General features: G+C 39.0%; 1 protein-coding gene across 1 annotated transcript; it reads left to right on the forward strand.

Moving 5' to 3' along the window:
• The first annotated feature begins 5,004 nt into the window (after window positions 1-5,004).
• Window positions 5,005-8,212, forward strand: LOC110940481 (protein ULTRAPETALA 1). The gene is made up of 3 exons (XM_022182022.2): window positions 5,005-5,514; window positions 6,717-7,035; window positions 7,884-8,212. The coding sequence occupies exons 1-3, from the start codon at window positions 5,307-5,309 to the stop codon at window positions 8,056-8,058; spliced, it is 702 nt and encodes a 233-aa protein (XP_022037714.1). The 5' UTR covers window positions 5,005-5,306; the 3' UTR covers window positions 8,059-8,212.
• The last annotated feature ends 14,664 nt before the right edge of the window (window positions 8,213-22,876 follow it).

Below are 22,876 nucleotides of genomic sequence, written 5' to 3' on the forward strand. Positions count from 1 at the left end.
AGCTGGTGCGTTAAAAACCCAAAAATCCGACCCGAATTGATGCCGGATCCCGCGTCCCAGTTAAATGGATGCATAACATTGCTTCCCACCTAAAACCTCCACCATAACATGCCATGTCAGCAAATGGTTCCACCATCACGTGCCACATGGCCCAAATCCTTTTCATTTATTAATATATATAGATTATATTTGGGATTTTTTAAGCTTCAAAATATTCAAACATCAAACGTGTGCTATGTATGTATGTGTCCTGATACTGTCAAAAAAGTTACAAACACAATATAATTTTAAATATACCATTGCGATATGCTTCGTTTGATCTACATCTTGATATAAATTATTCCATATATAAGTTTGCAAGTTTTCTGTGCATAACAACTTATACATTGTGCTTTGTGAGTTTTTCAAAAAAAAAAAGTTGATTTTTTTTACTTTGAACCAAAAAGTTTTACCTTTTTCAATTTTAACCCTACATAATTTGTTTTTTAACTTTAACCCAAAACTTTTCATTATTTGCAATTTAACTTCGCAACTTTTGTCACTTATACTTTTCATCTTTCACAAATTTTCGTTTTACGTATGGTTCTAAATTTTTCGAGTTAATATGACGCAACGTGCATGTGTGGTTCAACGTTTTTACCTCTATTTTTTCATGTTTGATAGGTTCGTCGCAACATGCATATCCTAGGTCGAGTCAGTGTTGGTGATCGATGACGGTTGTGTTACATTGGTACTATTTGACACACCATATTTACGCTCCGCCGCAACGCGGGGTGTGCTTTGTGGGGCTTTCAAAGAAAAAATGGTTATGCATATGGTTGTCGTAACGTTGACTTTGGGGGTTTTCCCAAAAAAAAAAATGATTTTTTTTACTTTTCACCCAAAAGTATTTCATAAATTACTTTTAACCCAAAACTATTTGTTTTTTTTACTTTCAACCCAAAACTTTTTAATTTATCGTAATCTATTCTCATAACTGTTTTTATTTTCAACTTTGATCCTTTATAGTTTTCATTTTCCACAAAATTTTCGCTTTATGGTTGGTTCTAAATTTTGTGACTTAACGCATCGCTACGTGCGTCTTTGGTTTAACGTTTTTACGTTTGGTTCTAAATTTTGTGAGTTAACACGACGCAACGTGCGTGTGTGGGTGAACGTTTTTACATCGTCTATTTTTTCTCCGTTTGTCAGGTTTAACATAACGTGCGGGTTCTATATTGACTTAGTTATAAGTAAAGAATCCCCGCCACAATGCGGCGAGTCGCAATCTTAGTTTTACTTAAAATAAAGTTGTGAATAATGATTTTCAAGCAATTGAAGCACAAAAACAAATATGTCATTAAAGCCACCTCAAGGTTTGTATTTTTAATACAAAGTGTGTCGTTTACCATTAAAAAGGTTTTATTCTAAATCAAATTTATATTGTTTGAACAACACCGGTACCAGTATATGTATTCATTTTTATGATTTTTCGACGTTCCTAACGGTATTCAACCTAATTCCGGCCGAATAATAGTGGAGCCGACATTGTTTCCGTATTCGTTTTATGGTTTTCGATCAATGTAAAACACGTGTTAATATAATGTTGGCAATATCTGTTTCGGTTTTTATACCACCTATCAGTATCGTACAAATACTGTAAAGAACCGACCGATGCCAACCAAATGTCCGCCGTAACACGCAGAAAATCCCACTGGTTAATGATAATAACATAGAAGTAATAAGGATATTATTATTATGATATTTGAAAATTTAAATCTCAATATCATTTAAAAATTATAGGGTTTAAATCTCAATTTTATTTAAAAATATAGGGTTAAAAGCATGTATGCCAAGCCGATAACATCTAACTTATAATAAAAGACTCCAAATAATGACAAATGTCATTCTCTCCTTCAACCTCATAAATTTTATTTATATTTATTTACTAGGTTATAACCCCGTGTATTACACGGGTTGAGAAAATAAAATATCAAATAGTTAATAACGAAGATTTAACAATTATAAAACGATATTTTAAGACACTTTTCTGATATCCGAACAAAATTTTGTTCTATGTATGATCAAAACTTGCGATGTTTGTCAAGTTTATAAATATAAAAACATTTGAACCATCGATTAGAAGACAAACTGTATCATCGACTTTCTCACGACGTGAACCCAAGTTTTATTTAAATAACAGCGGTCTTAATTTATTAGTTCTAAAAATATTGTTGAAATGTTTAGATTAGGCATATAGCAATTAGCCAATTAGATAAACTTATAGCTACAAAATAATATTTAAATTAATTATATAAGTATAAATTATCGGTAATTATTAAGTTATATAACTTTAAAATTTAAACATATAGACTTGAATTCCATCTTAAAAAGATGGTTGTTTTTGGATAAATTTATTAGTATGATAAATGTAGTTATTATTCTTCTTGTATTTTAAATATATTAAATAAATAAATTATTTGTTAAGCAAGAAAATCGTTCCCTCCCCCCTCGTTATGAAAATGCTCGATATTTGTTTCAATTATTAAGATATAATTTCTAATCTAGTAATTAATATAAAGAAGAAAATCGTTCCCCCCACCATCTTTATGAAAATGCTCGATATTTGTTTTAATTATTAAGATATAATTTGTAACCTAGTAATTAATATAAATAAATAATAAGATAATTTATGGAACTTTATCCGTAATTTCATAACATCTGAGCCCCCAACGTCTTTTTTTCTAACCCTTTTAGCCCCTAACACTAACCTCATCCATTAAATGTTAGGGGCTAAAAGAGTTAGAAAAAAGACGTTAGGGGCCAAAAAGATTAGAAAAAAAGACGTTGGGGGCTCAGATGTTAAAAATTCTTTTTGGGCTAAAAGAGTAAAAGTGTTATAACCACAGGGGTCAAAATCGTAATTTACTGTATTAGTTAAATAAATAATATTATAAATGAGAAGGAGATTAAACTAAATAATTATTATCCATAAAAAATTAAACTAAATAATATTTAGTAGGAGAATTAACAAATTTCTTTTAATATTAATATTAATTAATAACCAATATATAGATATCCCTTATTTTTATCCTTATCTATATTTAAAATTAATAAATAACTTCAATTTTACAATTTAGACCCTTTGTTTTTTACTTTTAACCCAAAGTTTTTCATCTTTTACAATTTAATCCCAACTCTTTTTTATTTTCAGTTTTGGCCCACCATACTTTTCACCTTTCCCAAGTTTTTCGTTTCGTTCTAAATTGTGTGAGTTAACGCACCACAACGTGCGTGTGGCGTTCAACAATTTTTTGTATATTCTTTCTATATTAACTGGCCCGTCGCGTCACATCTATTTTACTACGGTTGACAAGTTCGTCCAATACGCGGGTCCTGGATGGACTTAGTTATTTTGTTCTATGTTTTACGTTTTGATTTAATTTCTCAACTACGAGCGTGCGTGATTCAAAGATTTTACATTTGCTTTTCGCTCGGCGTTATTTTTTTTTCATTTTTATTTATTTTGTTTTTACGAGCTTTTCCGGTGTTGGTGGCCGCTGACAATGGTATAGTATTGCTACTATTTAACACAGTTTTAGTTTTATGACAACCGCTGTAACGCATGAGCTTAATACTAGTACAAAATATAGTATTATATGATAACATATAAAATATAGTATAATATCATTAAAAAAAATATAAAGTTAAAAGCATGTATGTCAAGCAGATAACATATTTTTATATAATATTATCACAAAATAAAAATATTATCACAAAAATAGTATAATATTATCACAAAAAGCTAAGCAGTATATATATTATATTATATTATATTATATTATATTAACAAAAGCGAATATCAAACAATTAAAAGATATGAAAAAAATAATAATAAAACTTTAAAGTAAAATATTATTAAAATTCATACCTATTGCTCAAAAGTTTGTTGGACAATCTCCAAGGGTATCAATTCTAGTTTTGTCCTTTACAACAGAAACACACTGATTGGTGAAGTCCCACCAAAGTACAAAACTACAATGTTCTGGCTGGCTAATAAACAGTAAAAAAAAAAAAACATATGTAAAAACTTGATGACTTCCCAAAATGCATTGTTTTCAAAGATCATATATGGGCCTAGAAGACCTTTAAATATGATCTTAGTTTTAATGGTAAAACGCTAAAACATTACTATTTGATTTATAATAAAGCTTTCACTTTTTTAGATAAATCTTTCGGGTTATATAATAATAATAACGATAAAAATAAAAATAAAAGGAGATGTAAAGTACTCTTGTTGTTCTTAAAATTTGACCATCTTCTCGGTTGTTGTTGCTATTACTATTATTAGTTATTCCCATACTACATAATATTACACCTACTAACTCTATAATGATCTCGAGCTTAGAGACCAAAGTTTCTTTGCTCAAAAACGCCTGCCTATCTCAACAATAGCAACAACAAGCTTGATCTTCATGAGAACCTTTTGTTTTTAAAGCCCGCAAGTTTGTTCACTTTGTCTATGTGGCAGGAGCCCACTCGTCATGGAATTTCTAATTCAAGCATGTTTAACCAAACCATTTATCCTCTTGTGTAAAATCGAACGTTTAAAAGGCGTTGATAGTATTTCACGCCAAATAACAATACTCTTCGAAACAATGTACTTGATTCCATTTTTATCATTAAAGCATCCGAACACCCTTAAAATCAGGCTCTGTCTAACATCTCTCCTTCACTATCTACTCTAAAAACACGATGAAATACTCTATCTCCTCCTTCACTCACATACTCATTCGACACTATATCTTTAAAAAAACACCCTCAAACTTCCTTAAATATTATGAAAAAGTTGGGGCATATAAAGTTGAAATTTCATGTATATAACAGGCTCAGAATCCTACCCTGTGCAGGTCATGTCATGCAAACGCAGCCAGTTCTCAACATTTCAAATCTTAAATTTACACTTTACCTCCTCAACTTTCCTTTATTCCAAAAAGACACAATTCTTTACATCAGCATCAGCAAGCTCATCCCATTCATTCATTCAATAGTAATACAACTCCCAACCCCAAAACCAACCAATTTCTCTCACTACACCCATCTCTCTCTCTCTCACACATATACGTATACACACACACACACACACTAAATAAACGCATCAAAGCCCTCTCGGTTTCTCTCTCTTTGAGCCCTTATTCAACGTTTTCTTTATCAGATCTCTCTTCTTTTCAATACCCATTTGAGTATCCTTCATTCTTTGATTTCGTTCGTTTCCATTCTCATCATAAAGATTACACCTTTTTTTTTGTGTGTGAGATAACAGAGATATGGCGAATGGTGTGAATAATGTTTCGGCAATGTTTACAGATGAAGAAGTGAAGGATATAAGTGGGTTCAAGTGTGGCGGCGAGGATCACGTGGAGGTCACGTGCGGGTGCACGAGCCATCGTTACGGCGATGCTGTTGGGACCCTTAGGGTTTTTGTCAACGGTGATCTTGAAATCAGCTGTGAATGTACCCCTGGTTGTGATGAAGGTGAGTTCATGGTTTGTTGTGATTTCGTTGGTTTTTTAGTAGATACCCACTTGCATGTTCATGTGATTTTGTTGGGGTTGATGCGTAATGTTACTCTGTCGTCGCGAATTTTGACTTCACTGAGTGAAGGATTGTTAGTTTTTGTTTTGTGTTTTTATGGATTTCCGATGGTTTTTTTGAGGGTGATGGGTGAATACACGTGAAGTGTATGATGATATGTCTCAATGAAATCTGGGTGTTTGTTTGTTTGTTAGGTTTTTCATCATGTTATGTTGGTTTATGTTTACACTCATTCAGTTGTGTTTGGTTGTTGGTGTTTGTATGTAGGGATTAGAACCTTATGTTTCTTTTTGCTGTTTGTGTTTACACTCATACTGTGTCTGTTTGATCTTTGTTGTCATGATGTTATGTTAGTCATGTGTTTGTTACATGATCATAAGAAAGTTTTTGGTTTATGTATGGAAAGGTATAGATGTTGCAGTTGCAGTTGTTGGCTGTTGTTGAAATATTCAGAGTTTTTGTGATTGAGGAGGTTTGAAAATGGATAATGATGTACATGTTTCATATTGGTATTTTGCCTATGCCTATTAAAGCATGTGATCTATGTTTAAGCACGGTTTTTTGACTGTTGATTTTCGTGTTATCAGCATAAGCATTTGCTATCTTTTGTGTTTGGATGAGAAGCTGCCATAGGGTTGTCTGAATTAATATGGCAGCCGGTCGTTCAAGTTTAGTAATCTGCTATGATTGGAAGCCATGGATGACATGTTTCATAGGGATATAAAGGCGGAACTCTAACTCAGTAGCAATTACATGCTCGAAAAGCCAATCGGCTACTTATCATCTGGGATAAATTTGATGTTATGTCATGCAAATACCAAGGTTTCTTTCTATCCATTTTGGATGTGTAGCATTTCTATTTTCACAAATAGGAAAAGAACGAAGATTTGATCGTAGGTTGGTCCATTGAAACAGTTAAGAATCTAGGATAGAGGTATAAACAGACATAATTTAGCTTTGTTTGTCTTTATTGATCATGTAAAGATAGTTATTACTTGATTTTGGGTTGATCTAATTTGCTGTCATTAATGAATCTTGCTGTTAGAGCAGTTAAACATTGCAATTATGAATTATCTCCGTCTTTATTAATCAAGATTCATAAATGTTACGTTTTTATCCTTTATTTTTTTATTAATTTCCAGATAAGTTAAGCCCAGCTGCATTTGAGAAGCATTCTGGAAGAGAAACATCAAGAAAATGGAAGAATAATATTTGGGTGATTGTTGATGGAGAGAAAGTCGCATTGTTCAAAACCGCACTTCTCAAGTATTACAATAAAGCTTTGAGCAGCGGGTCAAACAGGTCACAAGCGGGTCGGGTTTGTCATAGGGATGAATTTCTTAGGTGCACAAAATGCAATAAGCATAGAAGGTTCCGCCTTCGCACAAAAGAGGAATGCCGGTCTTATCATGATGCGTTTATAGATGCTAATTGGAGCTGTTCTGAGATGCCTTATGACAAGTATACCTCTTCTTATTTCTCATTTCTCTTGTGATTTTTTTTTGTTTATAAATTCATTATATCTGGACGAAGCAACGATTTGTGCCAAAACACATACTTTTGTCATTTTTTGTTTTCTATCTTATGAAATTATTATTAAGATTAAATATGATTACAAAAGCTATTTTACTAAATTAGTAATCTTGGTTTGTAGATGAAAGTGATTTAAGGGGTTGTCATTTTAATACACTTCAGATCACGTTTGACCCTTTTGATCCATTACATTTTGTACCCTTTTTTTCCGAGTTTACACATTTGACTTGTTAGAAATAAAATATAAACGTGTATTGGTCCATTGTCAGTTGTTTGAAATTGTCACCTCCCTTTATAACTTTTTTCCTGTAACCCTGTTTGTTTTTCATGACCCTAGTTACCTTACTCAGTTAGACTATCTCCAATGCTACGGACATCCTTAGTCGCCCTTATAATGGAGTGAGGTTCAAATAAGAAATTACCTTTTGACCCTTGGATAACCTAACACAAAATCACGAGTTCGGGTATGCGTCAATTATGGGTCGGACCTGCGGATACATTTAGCTAACGGTTCGTGTTTAGGTCATTAAAAAATAATACAAATCGGGTCGAACGGTGTGTGTTCGTTTCAACCCGTGAATATTGAGCTCATGTGTTTGACACTATTTTTGGGCTCATGTCAAGTTCAGGGTTGTGGCTGATTGAGCCCCACCAACTTGCCAACACGACGCGTTTAGGGTCTCTAATTAATTACCTGCTATGATGACCATAACCATGAACATTACCATAACCATAACCATGACCATTACCATTAACATTTACATTATCTGTTTCAGGATAACATGTGACGATGACGAGGAAAGAGCGAGCCGAAGGGTGTACAGAGGGTGTGTGCGTTCTCCGACCTGCAAAGGCTGCACGTCCTGTGTTTGTTTCGGTTGTGCCACCTGTCGGTTTTCAGATTGCTCGTGTCAGACATGCAATGACTTCACCATCAACTCAAAAGCTTAGGAACTTACATTTGACACTATCTCAAATCATCTTTGCTTCAAATGATACTGTTCGCATTGTACTCTTTACTTATTTAATTTGACAGTAATTTATTCCCTTCCACTCTAAACAAGAATGCTATTGTTGAAAGTTCATTTTTTCCAAGTCACTTGTACTTACAAGCCTTTATTTTACTTGTCTCAGAATATTGCAAAAACTGTATTATAATTTATTGGATTAGGATCAAATTCTAGTCCATAGAAATTAAAATTAAATTTGGAGGGCTGAGATTAATTTTAGGGAAAAAAAGATAATGGAATTGATCCTACATTAATGAATTTCTCTCTTCACATGCCAATTCTCCCATCAAATTAAAACGTCTATAACTTTTTTCATACGACATTTAAAAAATAACCAGTATAGTATAATAACGAGCTTTTTTATTTTTAATATGAGTATGATATTGCAATGTAAAAATATATTAAACAAATTATTTTTACTGGGTTTTCTTTGCATTGTCTTAGAGGTTCTGGTCATTGTATTTTTCAACTGGGTTTTGGTTATTATATTTTTGAGTTAATTGGCAAAATCGTCCCTGAGGTTGGGCATGTTTGCAATTTTCGTCCAAAATGATGTTTTTTGTACCATATTGCCCCTCATGTTTGTAACTTTTTGCAATTTTCATCCAAATGCCTAACCGGGTCACTTTATGTCATCTGTTGGGGTACTTTTTGAAACTTATAAATTACAAGGGAGGTAATTTGTAATTATCTCTTCTAAACATGAATAATGCAGGTATCATCATAGCTGAACCTCTAATGAACCAAAACCCATTAAAGTTGGGTCCCACTTCACAAAGTTGCAAAACTTCTTTCCCCACCCCATTTTTTCCGGTCATCTTCTCCGGCGTCCCCATGTTTTCTCGTCATCTTCTTTGGCAACCCCAAATTTTTCCGGTCACCTCCGGTTAGAATAAATTTACGAGATTTAATAAATCAAACGCAAGAGTGTCGGTGATGACCAGTGGGGTTTCGATGACAAGGGAACAACATCACCATTTCTAAGACATTGTTAGAAAATGGAAGCTTTCAACTTGAGAACATATAGATTGAGAAAGAAACCCACAAACCCTAACAAATCTAAGCACCTAATCTCCATCTCGGTACTAGCAATCTAAGCTTCTAATCTCCACTCGTAACTGTGGCCGGTGATATTTGCAGGTTTGTGATTGGCCGTCGATTGTAGGTTGAATGTTGTTTAGATAATGGTGTCAATTGAACGTTGAATGGTGTTGGGTGGTGGTTGTCGTTGTTCACAGAAAAAGGGAAAAATGGTAAGGGTGGGGTGGGTGTGGGTGTGGTGGTTGTTTGACGGGGATGGTGGTGGTTAGGGGTGTTCAAAAATATCCGTGTCCGAAAATCCGATCCGAACTATCCGATATCCGAATCCGAAATATCCGAAAATTTGGATATCCGAAATTTCAGATATCCGAAATTCAGATATCCGAATTTTTGGATTCGGGTAGTGATTTTGAAAATTTTCGGATATTTCGGATATCCGAAATATCTGAAAAATATTCGAAACTATCCGAAATATCTGAAAAACATCCGAAATATCCAAAAAATATCTGAAACTATTCGAAAATTTATATTTGGATATCCAAAACTATCCGGAATATCCGGTTCAAAATATTAAAAAAAATTAAAATTAAATAACTAATGGATTCGATATCCGATTCACTATCCGATCGGATATCCGAAATTTCGGATATCCGAATTTCGGATATCTGGAAATTCGGATACGGATTTGGATAGTGAAATCAGGTATCCGAAATTTTCGGATATCCCCTCCGCCACACACAACCACCGCCACACACCACCACTAGGGGTGTTCAAAACCGGTATCTGAAAATTACCTCCTTTATAATTTATAAATTTCAATAAATACCCCAACATATGGCATAAAGTAACCTGGTTAGGCATTTGGATGAAAATGGCAAAAAGTTACAAACGTGGGGGGCAATATGGTACAAAAAGGTCATTTTGGACGAAAATGGCAAACATTCCCAAACCTTAGGGACGATTTTGACAAATAACTCTATATTTTTACTAGGGTTTATACACATTGTGTTATTATCGAAACTTATAACACAATGTTAATTTGGGTTCTGTCAAATGCGTTTTTATCAGAACCTATAACACAATATATGACACAATGAAAATGGTCTTATATTTGGGTTTTGTATGCATTATGTTATTAGTTCTAATGTGTTTTTCAGCTAGGTGGATTTTTTATACATTGTGTTTTAGATTCTGGTCATTGTGTTTAGTTTGCTGTCCATTGTGTTTTAATATGTTGTCAATTGCGTTTTTGTTTTGTTGTCCATTGTGTTTTAATTTGTTATTCATTGTGTTTTAGTGTTGTTCATTGTGTTGTTAGTCTGTTGTCCGTTGTATTTTTAGCCTATTGTCCACTATGTGTTAGTCTGCTATCCATTGTGTCTTTTATTTGTTGTCATCAATTGTATCTTTTGTCACACCCCCAAAAATACCCCAAGCGGAAACCCCCGCGAGGCGTGTGACGTACCAGGATCTAGCCACCAATCACATTGAACTCATACAAGTTTTTAAGTAAAACTTTCATTCATTAACATAAAGTATTACAAAACAGTAATTACAAATCATCGTATTCAGCGGAAGCATAAATCATTAATTAAGTGTTTCATAACCCATGTGTATGATAACCATTAAACTTGTCTCGCGACCATGTATCTCGACCCATGACCACTCCAGCATCCCAGACAGCAAGTCCCAATGATATAAACCTATAGACCTGCAAGCATGCAGACACGTGTGTCAGACGACGCTGGTGAGTTCAAAGTTTTGTTAACACGTTTAGTTACCAGATATGAGTATAAAACATTTCACTGATTTGATTTGATGTTGTTATTAACTCGATTACCGCAGATGGCTCTAGATTTATTTGCCCAAACCCCAATGCCTCTATCAAAACATTGGTCAATTGGTTAAGGTAATTAGTTCACGCCCGTCCTCCCCGGTACGGTGTGAGGGTGCCAAACCTAATAGCGCTATCAACTAATAACCTCGTTGCCTCCCCGGCAACTATTCGGTAGATGTAAGGGGACTTATCGATAGAAATGAGTGTAACAACCAACATCCCAATAACCCGACGTTCCTCCCCGGAACAACTACCAGATGTCCCTCCACGGGACGCATGCTTGGAAAAAGAGCAATGAACTCACCTTTGGTTTGCTCGGTAAGATTAGTTACTTTGTTTATCAATTGATCAAGCACGTCCTAACATGGTTTACCAATAACAATCAGTTTTGTATTTACATTGATCCACGTACTTCATCATATATTACACAAGTTACCTTCATAATATGCATGTTATAACTGTTAGCCATGTCACACATCACTCATGTTAACAACGTTTATCCACACAACAGATTACTGTGCCACATACAAGTTTACTTCACAAGTCCAAGTTTCAATTAACACTTAACAGCCGGTTATGAAATCTCATAGTAGGTGGTTGGCTCATTTACAAGTTCATATCACAAGTTCATATCACAAGTTCATATTTCGCAAGACACATAACAGTTAACATTCGTAAACACAATCATCCAACCTTACACTCCGTATCCTTCTACTGTTCTGACAAAACTTCATAGACGACGTAAAATGTATTTCGTCGAGACTAAGCATGACGAAACATCCCTATGTTTCGTCGGGTTACCTATGATGAAACATCCCCATGTTTCATCGGGATCAGTTACAAGGCCTTGATTACACAACATCGGTTACACACTTTCAGTGAGATCAAAACAGTTACACATTCCCCTATAGCTCGGTTTAACCCATCAATCAACATTCAGAACTGTTCAATCATCTTGGTGTTATGATTCAAATACATCCTAGTAATTAATTAATTCATTCAATGGCAGTTAACATAATCGACAAGCAGACAAGGATCACATGCCCAAAAATATTACATCCTACCTTATCAATAGCAACCAATCATCTCCTCATTACAGTAGCGACTAATATTACTAACAATTAACCGAACCAATCAGCAAACATCGAATATTATTTCAAGCCCGCAATTCCCGTTATTCAAAACTACAAACTTTTAGCATGCAACCCTAGTTTACTAGTTGTCTAACATGGACCAATTTACGTTAAGGGATTCGCTTCAATAATAACAAGCGATGGGTTCGTCCCACACAAACTCATGTTATTTAATCACACCCTTGATCATGCACACCTTAACCACATAAGCACTCAAAGGATCATGTACAACTGGAAAACTAGGACGATCAAAGAAGGTGATACACTAACCGGAAGGTTGAGTGTGAGAGAGTGCCACGACAAAACGAGGAGGATAACTGCGGACAAGAGCTTCTGCCGTCGATCATGAGAGGAGGAGAGAAGACTGCTAGGGTTTGCAACTTCCAAAATATGATTCTAAGATTTTAGAAACCGTAGACAGGGTCATAAGCGACCTCTTGGGTGAGCCGGGCCTAGATTGGTTCCGTATTGGGCCCGAGGATTCAACTAGGCCACAACCCTTTTTAGCGAAAAATCATCTTCAACGAAACATAAGTTTCGTCACAATGTAAATGGTGACGACGACGAAAGGTCGATCTTCGTCGTCTATGGCGAAGATCCCAAAATATTACACAAACATGGTGCATGCGTGCATATTCTTGGCCCATGCGTGCATAATAAATGTTCAGCTAAAAATGGTCCAATAGAATCCTATAGCCCACGTGCTGATCATAATTAGTTGTGAATCATTTACTTTCAAAAATATAAAAGTCCAAAAGCGTCACTATTCCTGTCGGCCATTTTCATAAGCAATCATTAATTAGGTGCATGTGAACTCAATAAGAACAATTTGTAAATTGTTGAGCGGCCCAACATATTAATCCCTCAGGCTATTCGGTCCAATAGCAGTTCAAAGCATATTACACAAACTAAAACAATTTGCCACAAGAATTTCGGAACAAGAGATACGTAGGAAGGAACTTGAAGTCTCGGGTTGTCACATCATCCCCAACTTGAAAGAAATTTCGTCCCGAAATTTGACAAGTAATCCAAAGTGGCAAGATGTTGGATCAGGATGATTGTGGATTTTCCGCGGGTGCCACATCATCCCCAACTTGAAAGAGAATTTCATCCCAAAATTCGCCAATGATACAAGAAGTTGATACAACCGTTTGAACAACCAAGGATACTAGAGCTTACTCCGGTCATTGCGTCCCTACGTGAACTCCGGTCCACCTCTAGAGTTCCAACAAACTCTCACGATTGGAAATTGGGCTATATTAACGAACCTTACGTCCTTGTCTATGACTTTGATTAGCCCCTCGACAACTGCAACTTGTCTAATAAAGGTATCACTAATGTTTCATCAAACACTGCCTTAGATTCGAGACATAAATGACATTGCGCACGTTACCCAATTCGTCGGGTAACTCGAGTTTGTAGGCCACGTGACCGATTCTTTCCGGAATTCTAAATGACTCAGCATAACGTAAATCAAGCTTGCCATGCTTCCCAAGCGTACCACACCCTCCCAGGGTGAGACTTTCAACATGAAACGATCGCCTACAGTGAACTCCTAGTGTTTCCTAAGCTTATCAACTTTTCTGACGATCACGCGTTGCCGCCAAACGGTTTCCAATACAAGCAAACTTCCCAAGAGTTTCGAGGACCTTAATTTAACAAGGAGATTAGCGTTACTGTCCACGCAATGCCTCAAACAAAGTTGTCTGAATACTAGAATGGTAACTATTGCTGTGAACTCAACCAAAGGTAGGTGTCCTCCCAATTTACTAAGTCGATCACACACATGCTCGCAGCATGTCTTCAAGTGTCAGGATGGTTCGTTTACTCTAACCGTTTGTCCTATGATGATGAATAATGCTCATGGCTATACGCGAGCCAAGAGTGTTGTGTAATGCTTGTCATAATTCAGGTATAGATCAAAATCAGAGATAACAGGAGTTGGCACCTCGTGCTTAAAAAGCCGCCTCTCTCAGAGGAATATTCTCAAGCTGTGAAGACTCGTCAGTTTCCTTGATTGCAAGAGGGTGTACTGGTTGCATGAGACAATCAACGATCACCCAGGTGATACTGTTTCCATTTTGAGTTTTAGGTAGACCAGAGATAAAATCTGTGGCAGTCTGTTCCAATTCTCCAAATGGGTGTTTCTGATTACTGACACAAACCAGAAGGTTTTTGATGTCCCGCCTCGACTTTCGCACATGTCAAACGTCGTTCACATGCTTCGCTGCGTAGGCCTTCAAGCCCAGTCGTCATTATAGGATCCTTAGGTCCTAATATATTCCATCAAAATCCAGATGACTAGAATGTCGAGGCTGGTGTGCTTTGCTCAACACAAGTTCCCCTGTATTGCTGTACAGTGGGATCCATATCCGTTCCATGAAGTAGCGAATATCGTTCGTCTTGCCAAAAATTCACTTCTCCATGCCCCGCATGGACACAACCCGAAAATTCTCTTCCTTCAGTGCTGCGGTTTAAGCAGAGCAAATCTGATCAGGTAGGTTAGAGCCGATGGTGTGCTGCGAGGCTCGTACACGTCTAGGTTTCACGGTCGAAATCATTCAAAGGCCCCATCTAGCGATGTCATTACATGTTTTAACTCTTTCGATACAACGGCACATGGGAGGCCCTTGTGATCGGTCTAAGTAGTGCATTTGGTACCCTCCAAGTGATGCCTCCAACTTAAATCCAAGGACCATGGTTTCCACCGCAGGTTGGGACTCGTGCAACTCTTCTTGTAAATCCACTGCGTAAGCCATCACTTCTCGTGTTGCATCGATGTGCAACTGGGACTCCGATTCGAACCCTTAAGGTATACCACTAGAGCACCCGTACTCTCGGGTAAAGACGATGCTTAGTGCATTATGGAGTTGGGTTTCAAAAGCTGGAAAGACGTCCTCCTGTTTTGTTTCCCACAAGTACACAGCACCCTGCTGTGCTGAAGAGATTTAAGCGGTGCGATCTTCGAAAACCCCGTAATGAATCTGCGATAGTATCTGGTGAGACCAAGATATTGCTGTATCCTCGAAGGAATCTTTGATGTCGATCAGTTTCTAACAAAATGGATCTTAGCGAGATCCACGTGTACTCCCACTTCGTTGTTTATATGACCAAAAATTGGACCTCTCGAATCCAGAAGTTACTTTTAACAAAACTTTGTGTGGAGTGGCTCCTCCCTCAGGAGTTCTATAATAAGTTACATATGCCGCCCTTGTTGTTCCATTCTCTTGGAAATGATTCAAAACGTCATCAAAACTCGGTCGATTCATGTGATCCATAAAGCTGCTGGTGTGTTGATCAACCCTAAGGTCATGGGATACAAAGTCGTATGGCCGCAATGCGTTTGATACACCCTTTTTAGGAACATTCTCCCCTTGGACTTCCATCTGATGATAGCTCATTCGTTAATCAATCCTCGAATGTGAGCTTAACCCTCGCAACGGGTCGACGGATTGTCAATACATGGTCGAGGCAAACGGTTCTTGACTGTCACCTTGCTGAGTTCTGGATAATCATTACACATACGAAAAGGCTTTATCTTCCCGAATATAACTGGGGCTCCCTAAAGCGAAAAACTATGTCCAACAAAACTCTTGCCCAATAGTTCTTGTCGTTGATCAGATAGTTCTTGCAACCTTCCTGATGTGAGACAATAAGGAGTACTAGCAATAAGGGCTACTTCTGACATGATACCGATCTGGTATTCCACCTGACGATGTGAAGGTAAACCTGATAGTTCTTCTGGTAGCACATAGGGAGAAATCACGAACAATTCGTGGATCCTCGATCCTCTTTTCCTTAGCCTAACATAGCGGGGCGATCCTTCCGTGGACACTTCTAGCCTTCATTGCTGAATTGATGCTAACCTCTGCACCACTCGGATACTTTATGACAGACGACAACTTTCTCCTCACAGGGTATATCTGCACGATATCTGGACAACCAATCCACACTGACTACTGCATCAAAACTATCACGAGTAGTAGAAAGAAGGTCGATGTTAAACACTTGTCCCACCAGATCGAGTTTGCATCCAAACGAACATATGTAGTTTCAACTGACTTGCCATCAACCGATTCCACAACAAGTTCGGTTTCAAGAAACATCAGGGTTAAGCAGAATAGAGATGAAGCGATTAGCTACCCATACAAGCTACCATGTTCTTATAACCCTGGCGTCGCCCACGCCAATCCTAAATGCCCTTCCATGAGCATCATTTCCAGTGTTATTGTCATCATTCCCTTGGTTGTTGTCATCTTGATTCTAACCACGGCCAATCCATGTCGTAGGCACCTTCATTTCCATACTGTAAGCCATGGTTACAGATACCTTGATGTCGCCGTGACTATTGTTGTAACACCCCATGTTTTGGAAGTCAAAGTCAAAATCAAGATTGAAGTCAAAGGAAGAAAAGATCGCTAATTGCGATTTGTCACCCCTTACTCTAATCCTGTTTTGACTTCTTTGACTATAGTTAGTCTATTTTATGTTTTACGTTAGTTGTATTATGTGGAGTATTTGCAAATAATCGAAGTTTATTCGCTATATTTATCGCTATTTATCGCATATGTTATCACTTATCGCAACCGCGCTCGCAACTCGAAATACGCATCTTGGTTGACTGTTATACGTGTGTGTGCCTTACGTGTTACTTGTGCATGTTTATTTATGTTATGTGTGGTAATCAATCGAATCGCAATCGAGTCGCAATCGAACTCAATCGAAATCATATTATGATAATTAGTGGAGAAAAGACAGTGCTCGATATGAGTGGTTGGGATTAAAAGTAATTTGAATAGGAAACTCTACCATAATCGCCTCGCTCGAAATCGAAATCGAAACATCAAAAATCGTCACGTCAAACACTCGAACCAGATACCAGCCGGCCGGATTGCCATCCGACCGGGCTGCCATCTGGTCGACAAGCCATCCGACCGGTGTGACACCCTAGTGGTATGTCATCCGACCGACCCACTATTTCCTCTTTTGGAATCCTATAAATACCCATGTCACTTTCATCATTTTCACTTTTGGAAACTCTCTGACCGACCAGCCCGTGCTCCTCACCTTTTCTCAGATTTCTCTCGATTCCGGTTAGATCTCGCCCTAAATCTTGTACTTTCTTGATCTACACGCACTCCCACACATTTCTATCTATTAAATCTTAACTTTTAACCATGAAATCACCAGATTTGAGGTGTTCTACGATGATGTCATCATGTGTTCTTGAAGAACTTCATGTTTTGACTTCAATCCACCAAGAACAACTTAGATCTAACCGATTTCCACACAACTAAATAAAGATCTTGCTAGATCTTAACAGATTCATGGTGAAAAAGGATTGTAAGGTGGTTTTCTAACTTTCTTTCAACTCTTTTACACTCAATACACTCAAAACCGATAGAATCGGATCTCGTTCTAACCTCTACTCGTTCTTAGTATTGTGTTGGTTCAAGGTCTGGATTCCATCCACGAGACCACTGATTTCGGGTTAACCGAGAACAGTCGTCTTGAACCGGTTAACTGGTTGAACTTGGGTGATTCCTATTCGGTCAGGTTACTAGGGTCGAGAAGGGGTTCAGATGGTTAGCACGTTGTCAAGGAGTCTCGATAAAACTACAAACAATCAAAACGACCAAGTGAGAGACAAACGGAACGACCGGCACGGAGTGTGACCCGACTGGACTACTATCCGACCGGACAAGCCACTCGAGCGGCTGGCCATCCGAATGGCTGACACTTGGGTCCCACACTTAACAAAAGTTATCCAAAGTTGAGTATTGAACAAATTGCTAACCGATCGGACTACCATCTGACCGGATTACTCTTCGGATCATGAGATACTTGACTTAAACACTTAGTCGATTTTTTTTCAAACTTGTTCAAGCACCAAGGATGCCACCCGACCGGACTGCTGTCCGATCGAGTGACGACATGTTATGAACTTGTTCTTACTGAGGTGTCGACCTGACAGATTGCTGTCCGATCGGACGACCGTCCGATCGATCGACCTGAAGGGTAGAGATACTTCAATGTTTTCAAATACTACAACAAAAACTTCAAAAGTCAAACCATCACACACAAACACACCTTACTCAAAGGAAGAAACAATCCACTCGAACAGTCATCCGACCGGACTACCGTCCGACCGGACAACTGTCTGAACGGACTATCAACCGCACGGCCAGCCGTCCGATCGGACTGCCATCCGATCGACCAGCTGTCCGACCCACTCACACTTGTTTCCGTTTTACGCGTTACTTATCGTTATACTATCGAACCATTCAGGCTAACCCTACTCTCAAGCGCTCCCTTCAATCCATCAACCGCTGTGAGTATACTCGAACCCTTTTTGCTTTCACACTTTTGGGTGTTACATACGTTACTTATACTAAATCACAATCGAACACACTACGCAATACTTTAAACGCTAACCGTTATCGCATGTTATACGTGACTTAATGAATGCTTGTTTGTTATGTTTACACATGGAATGCTGTCTACCTGCCTTAACGACGATAGTACTATAGTTTGGACTCAGCACCCGCTCATGCGGGGGTTGTTAAGGACAATTATTTGCATGGATTACAGTGGTGATCATGTATTACGAACTGCCTTGGGCAGTCAACCCGCAGTCATTGGCATCGATAGGTTCATGTCGATAACTAACATACTTCGTTTTCCGCTGTGTACGTGCTGGTTATGCGTAAACTATTTCGAACTCTATATGCCATTATCAAACTTGTATGCTCGCCTTTACACTATGTGTATTGACTTTATTTTAACGTATGTGACAGGTGTTTAGGATGCTTATCTGCTAGGAAAGCGAGGCTAGAATAAGGCTCTAGAGTCCAACAAATAGTTGTCTGTACAAACTAAATCAAGGGTCTCTAGAAGCAGATAAACAATTGCTCTATTTTGAAAATCTGAGTTGTCAGAACAGAATTAATTGTCTAGATTTTGGTCTGTAATAATTATACTATCTTTTATGATGTGGTATGGTACATGTCGTTTTAAGTAATTGATAAATGTAATTGTTATGGAAACTTCTGGACAATCTGTTTCGCTCAGTGCCATGCCCCGATGATTCCGCCATCGGTTGGGGCGTGACAGATTGGTATCAGAGCCATAACTATAGGGAATTAGGCAAAGACTCGACCTAGTCCGGGTCGATGTCTTAGAGACCTAGACTATGGTTAAGAGCCAACAGACTGACTTGTACAAACCTTTAAAAGTTTGATACGAGCTTATGTGCTATATCTCGCTATTCTCGTCTACACTACACTATCACCACACAATTATTCGAAACCAAACAAGTAATTTGATCGAGATTAGGTGTGAAAACCGCAAACTCTCGATTAAATTGCTTATTGATCTGTATTTATCTATAAAACACGAGAATTCGCGTTGAACCAGGAGTGAAATCCATACTTTGACACGGATTTTCGTTGCCATTTTTTTAAAAACAGGATAGGAGTCATTAAGTTAGGGGTGAAACCCGAACCTTGACGACCTATTCTGCTCAATTTTGCTTTACGAAAACTCTCACCAAAGTCTCGACGGACTCCAACGACCTGAACTCACAATGTGACTAGAGGGATGAGTGCCGAATGCCCAAGAATCGAGGCAGAGGCCGATCCTGAAAGTCAAAATGTGCACGACAGATCCTTGAGAATAGTCGAACCGCTTTGGGTAGTCGATGTCTATTTAGCCGCAGACAATCCATTTCTCGATTTTTATGTGTTTCAATTCTGAGCCCGCAACTACTGACTCTGATAACTCGTCGATTTTAAGAGTTTTATGTGTAATTACCTGTTTATATGCTTTAAATTTCGGGGAGTTATTCGATTCTTGTTTCCACCTCGATCGACACGCACGACTCGCACTGCTCAATTATCTCAACACGCTAACAAGTCGCTACAATATGGACGACATTATCCTATGTTATGCGCTTATACTATACTACTCGATATGTTATACGCGATCGCCATATTCGAACGACTCGCGAACTTTGAAGGATAGGTTTCTGTATTCTGACTACCTCTGTGATTGCCTGCGTACGTGCTTCTATGCTTCTGTGTCCTACGTGCTTATGTGCTTCCGTGACTATGTGAATCTGTGATTATGTGCCTATGTGTTTATGTGATACACGTCTTACTGTGTTCCTGAGCTTAGTTAGAACTAGACGTGTGAGGTGAGATTCGATTAAGCTTTGTCTGAGACCTATGACGATGTCTGTTGCAGACATTGTCGTCATCTGGACTTCGTAACACTCGACTCACTCGTTAAGAAAAGAGAGACAAATGCCTTGCCGCCATCCTCGCTAAACAAGTGGCCAAGGCTGTGAGCGAAATTTACGAGAACGTCAGTAAATCGTCTGAGGAGTCTAGAACAGATGCTCCTAAAGTCGCTCCCAAGACTACTTTCAGCTTCAAGCAGTTCAAGGCATGTGGTCCAAAGGAATTCACTGGAGAAGATGACCCAACAGCTATGTTCCAATGGTTCGATTCCGTCGAAGTCACTCTGCGCCAAAGCGGATGTCCTGATAATCTCCGTACCCTCAATGCTACTGGAGTCCCGCGCTTTAGACTGGTGGATGGCCGAGAGAAACAAACGCGGGAATGATGCAGCTTATGAGTTGACTTGGGAAGAGTTGAAAGCCATCATGATAGACGAATTCTGCCCTCCCCATGAACGCCAAAAGCTGGAGGACGAGTTTTGGAACATTTAGCAGAAGGATGGAGACAACGCTGCCCTGACTGCTCGCTTTAAGCAGCTCAGCATTATTTGTCCCGATCAAGTCAAGACGCTAGACATGGCAATCAAGAAGTACATCTGAGCTTTGCCAGACTGTGTTGCGGATTTTGTGCACGCCGTGAAAACCTCATCGATTGAAGAGACCTGCTTGCTTGCCGCTGAAATCAACGATAAGCGAGTAAAAGCTGGTTTTTGGGATAAGCCCTCCAAGTCTCTACATCAAGCTACCACCGCACCAACCGCTGAAACCGCCACTGCTCAACCATCAAAGTCCTCACGCCGCAAGAAGAACAACAACAACAGCAGCTCCAGCAATAAGAACTGTGCTATCACTACCACTGCTGTTCCTCTGCAAGCCGTCCCGGCTCAGCAGCAGTCTCACCACCGACCTGCACCAGTTACATATGCACCGCCATCAAAGCGTGCATACACAGGTCCCCACCCGGCCTGCCCGACATGCTCATATCATCATCCGGTGGGTCTTGCCTGTCGTTTCTGCGCTCACTGCAACATGTACGGTCATTTCACTACTAACTGCCGTACTAATCCTTGCCAAGCCCCAGCTCAAGCCACTGCTCATCAAGCTCTACTCCCAGCCCCGCAAGGCCAACACGCGGCTCAGGCACCCACGATCAACGCCCGAGTCTGCTTCGCTTGTGGTGATCCCAACCACTTTGCGACCATGTGCCCGAACAGGGTTGTGAAACAAGAGCCCCAGCAGCAGCAGCAGCAACACCAGCAGCAGCAGCCTCAGCAGCAGCGACAAGCAGCACGCGCGAAAACCTTCAACATCAATGTGCGCCAAGCCCAGGCTGACAACAACGTGGTTAATGGTATATTCCTTGTGAATGGTATTTATGCATCGTGTTTGTTTGATACTGGAGCTGATAACTGCTTTGTATCGTTTGAATTCGAGAAGCTCCTTAGTCGAAAACGCTCCCAACTCTCCTCGACGTTCGATGTAGAAGTCGCCACTGGAAGAACCGTCGCCGTAAATTCCGTTCTTCGTGATTGTACTCTTGAACTCAACAATCACATCTTCCCAATCGACCTTATTCCGATGCAACTCGGAAGTTTTGACGTCATAGTAGGCATGTGTCACACCCCCAAAATCCCACCTGCGGAGTACTACCGCTTGGAGGCGTGACTGACCAGGATCCAGCCACCAATCATACTGAACAAGCGTATAAGTAGTTATAAAAGTTTAACCATCACGATTGGTGTTCCAAAACAAATAAGTTTAAGTTGCAAGCGGAAGCATAAGTTTAAAGTTATAACATAAGTTCCAAAAGTTTCAAGTTTAACATAGTCTTGTAGCAATCCCTGTCCCACAACGATCCTCCTCCATGCAAGCTCCCACTGCGTACCTATGGTCCTGCAAAGCATGTAGTAACGAGTCAACAACTAGTTGAGTGAGTTCACGGGTGGGCGTTCGTTTTAGTTGTTTCGAAAACAGTTTACTTTATCTGGCATCCTGCCGTGGGGGTTACCCCATAGTTTAAAAAGACGTGACCAGTTCATTCCCAGTTACTCCGGCACTCCGGCCGTGGGGGCTACCCCATGTAGTTATCAGGCATTTCGGCCGTGGGGGCTACCCCATGTACATCATCTGGCTCTCCAGCCGTGGGGGCTACCCCATGTGTATACTAGACTCGTTACCGTATCGATTGCTGACTGTAGTCATGTTTATGTGCCCTGAAAACATCAATGTCTATCATCATTGACGTGCCCCAGATCCATTAGTTCACGCCCGTCCTCTGCGGCACGGTGTGAGGCTTGTCAGACCTAAATAGCGCTATCTAACTAATGACCCGCTCGCCATTGGCCCGGCGATTAGTCGATACAAAAAGGAGGGACTTCGTGATAGAGTTTTAGTCTAGTACGTTTATCCGTCCATCCGGACGAGGAATCACATTCCTGAACCACTGACGTCCTACCCAAGGTAGACGAGGAATCCACGTTCCTTAACCCCGTTCCCAACCCAGGGAATC

The sequence above is a fragment of the Helianthus annuus genome, chromosome 5 (genome assembly GCF_002127325.2).
Source record: "Helianthus annuus cultivar XRQ/B chromosome 5, HanXRQr2.0-SUNRISE, whole genome shotgun sequence".
NCBI lineage: Eukaryota > Viridiplantae > Streptophyta > Magnoliopsida > Asterales > Asteraceae > Helianthus > Helianthus annuus.

Excerpts from the sequence above, each read along its gene's own strand:
- LOC110940481 (XM_022182022.2), top strand. The coding sequence starts at position 5,307 with ATGGCGAATGGTGTGAATAATGTTTCGGCAATGTTTACAGATGAAGAA. Across the intron at positions 5,515-6,716 it reads TACCCCTGGTTGTGATGAAG|ATAAGTTAAGCCCAGCTGCA; the intron begins GTGAGTTCATGG and ends ATTAATTTCCAG. Across the intron at positions 7,036-7,883 it reads TCTGAGATGCCTTATGACAA|GATAACATGTGACGATGACG; the intron begins GTATACCTCTTC and ends TATCTGTTTCAG.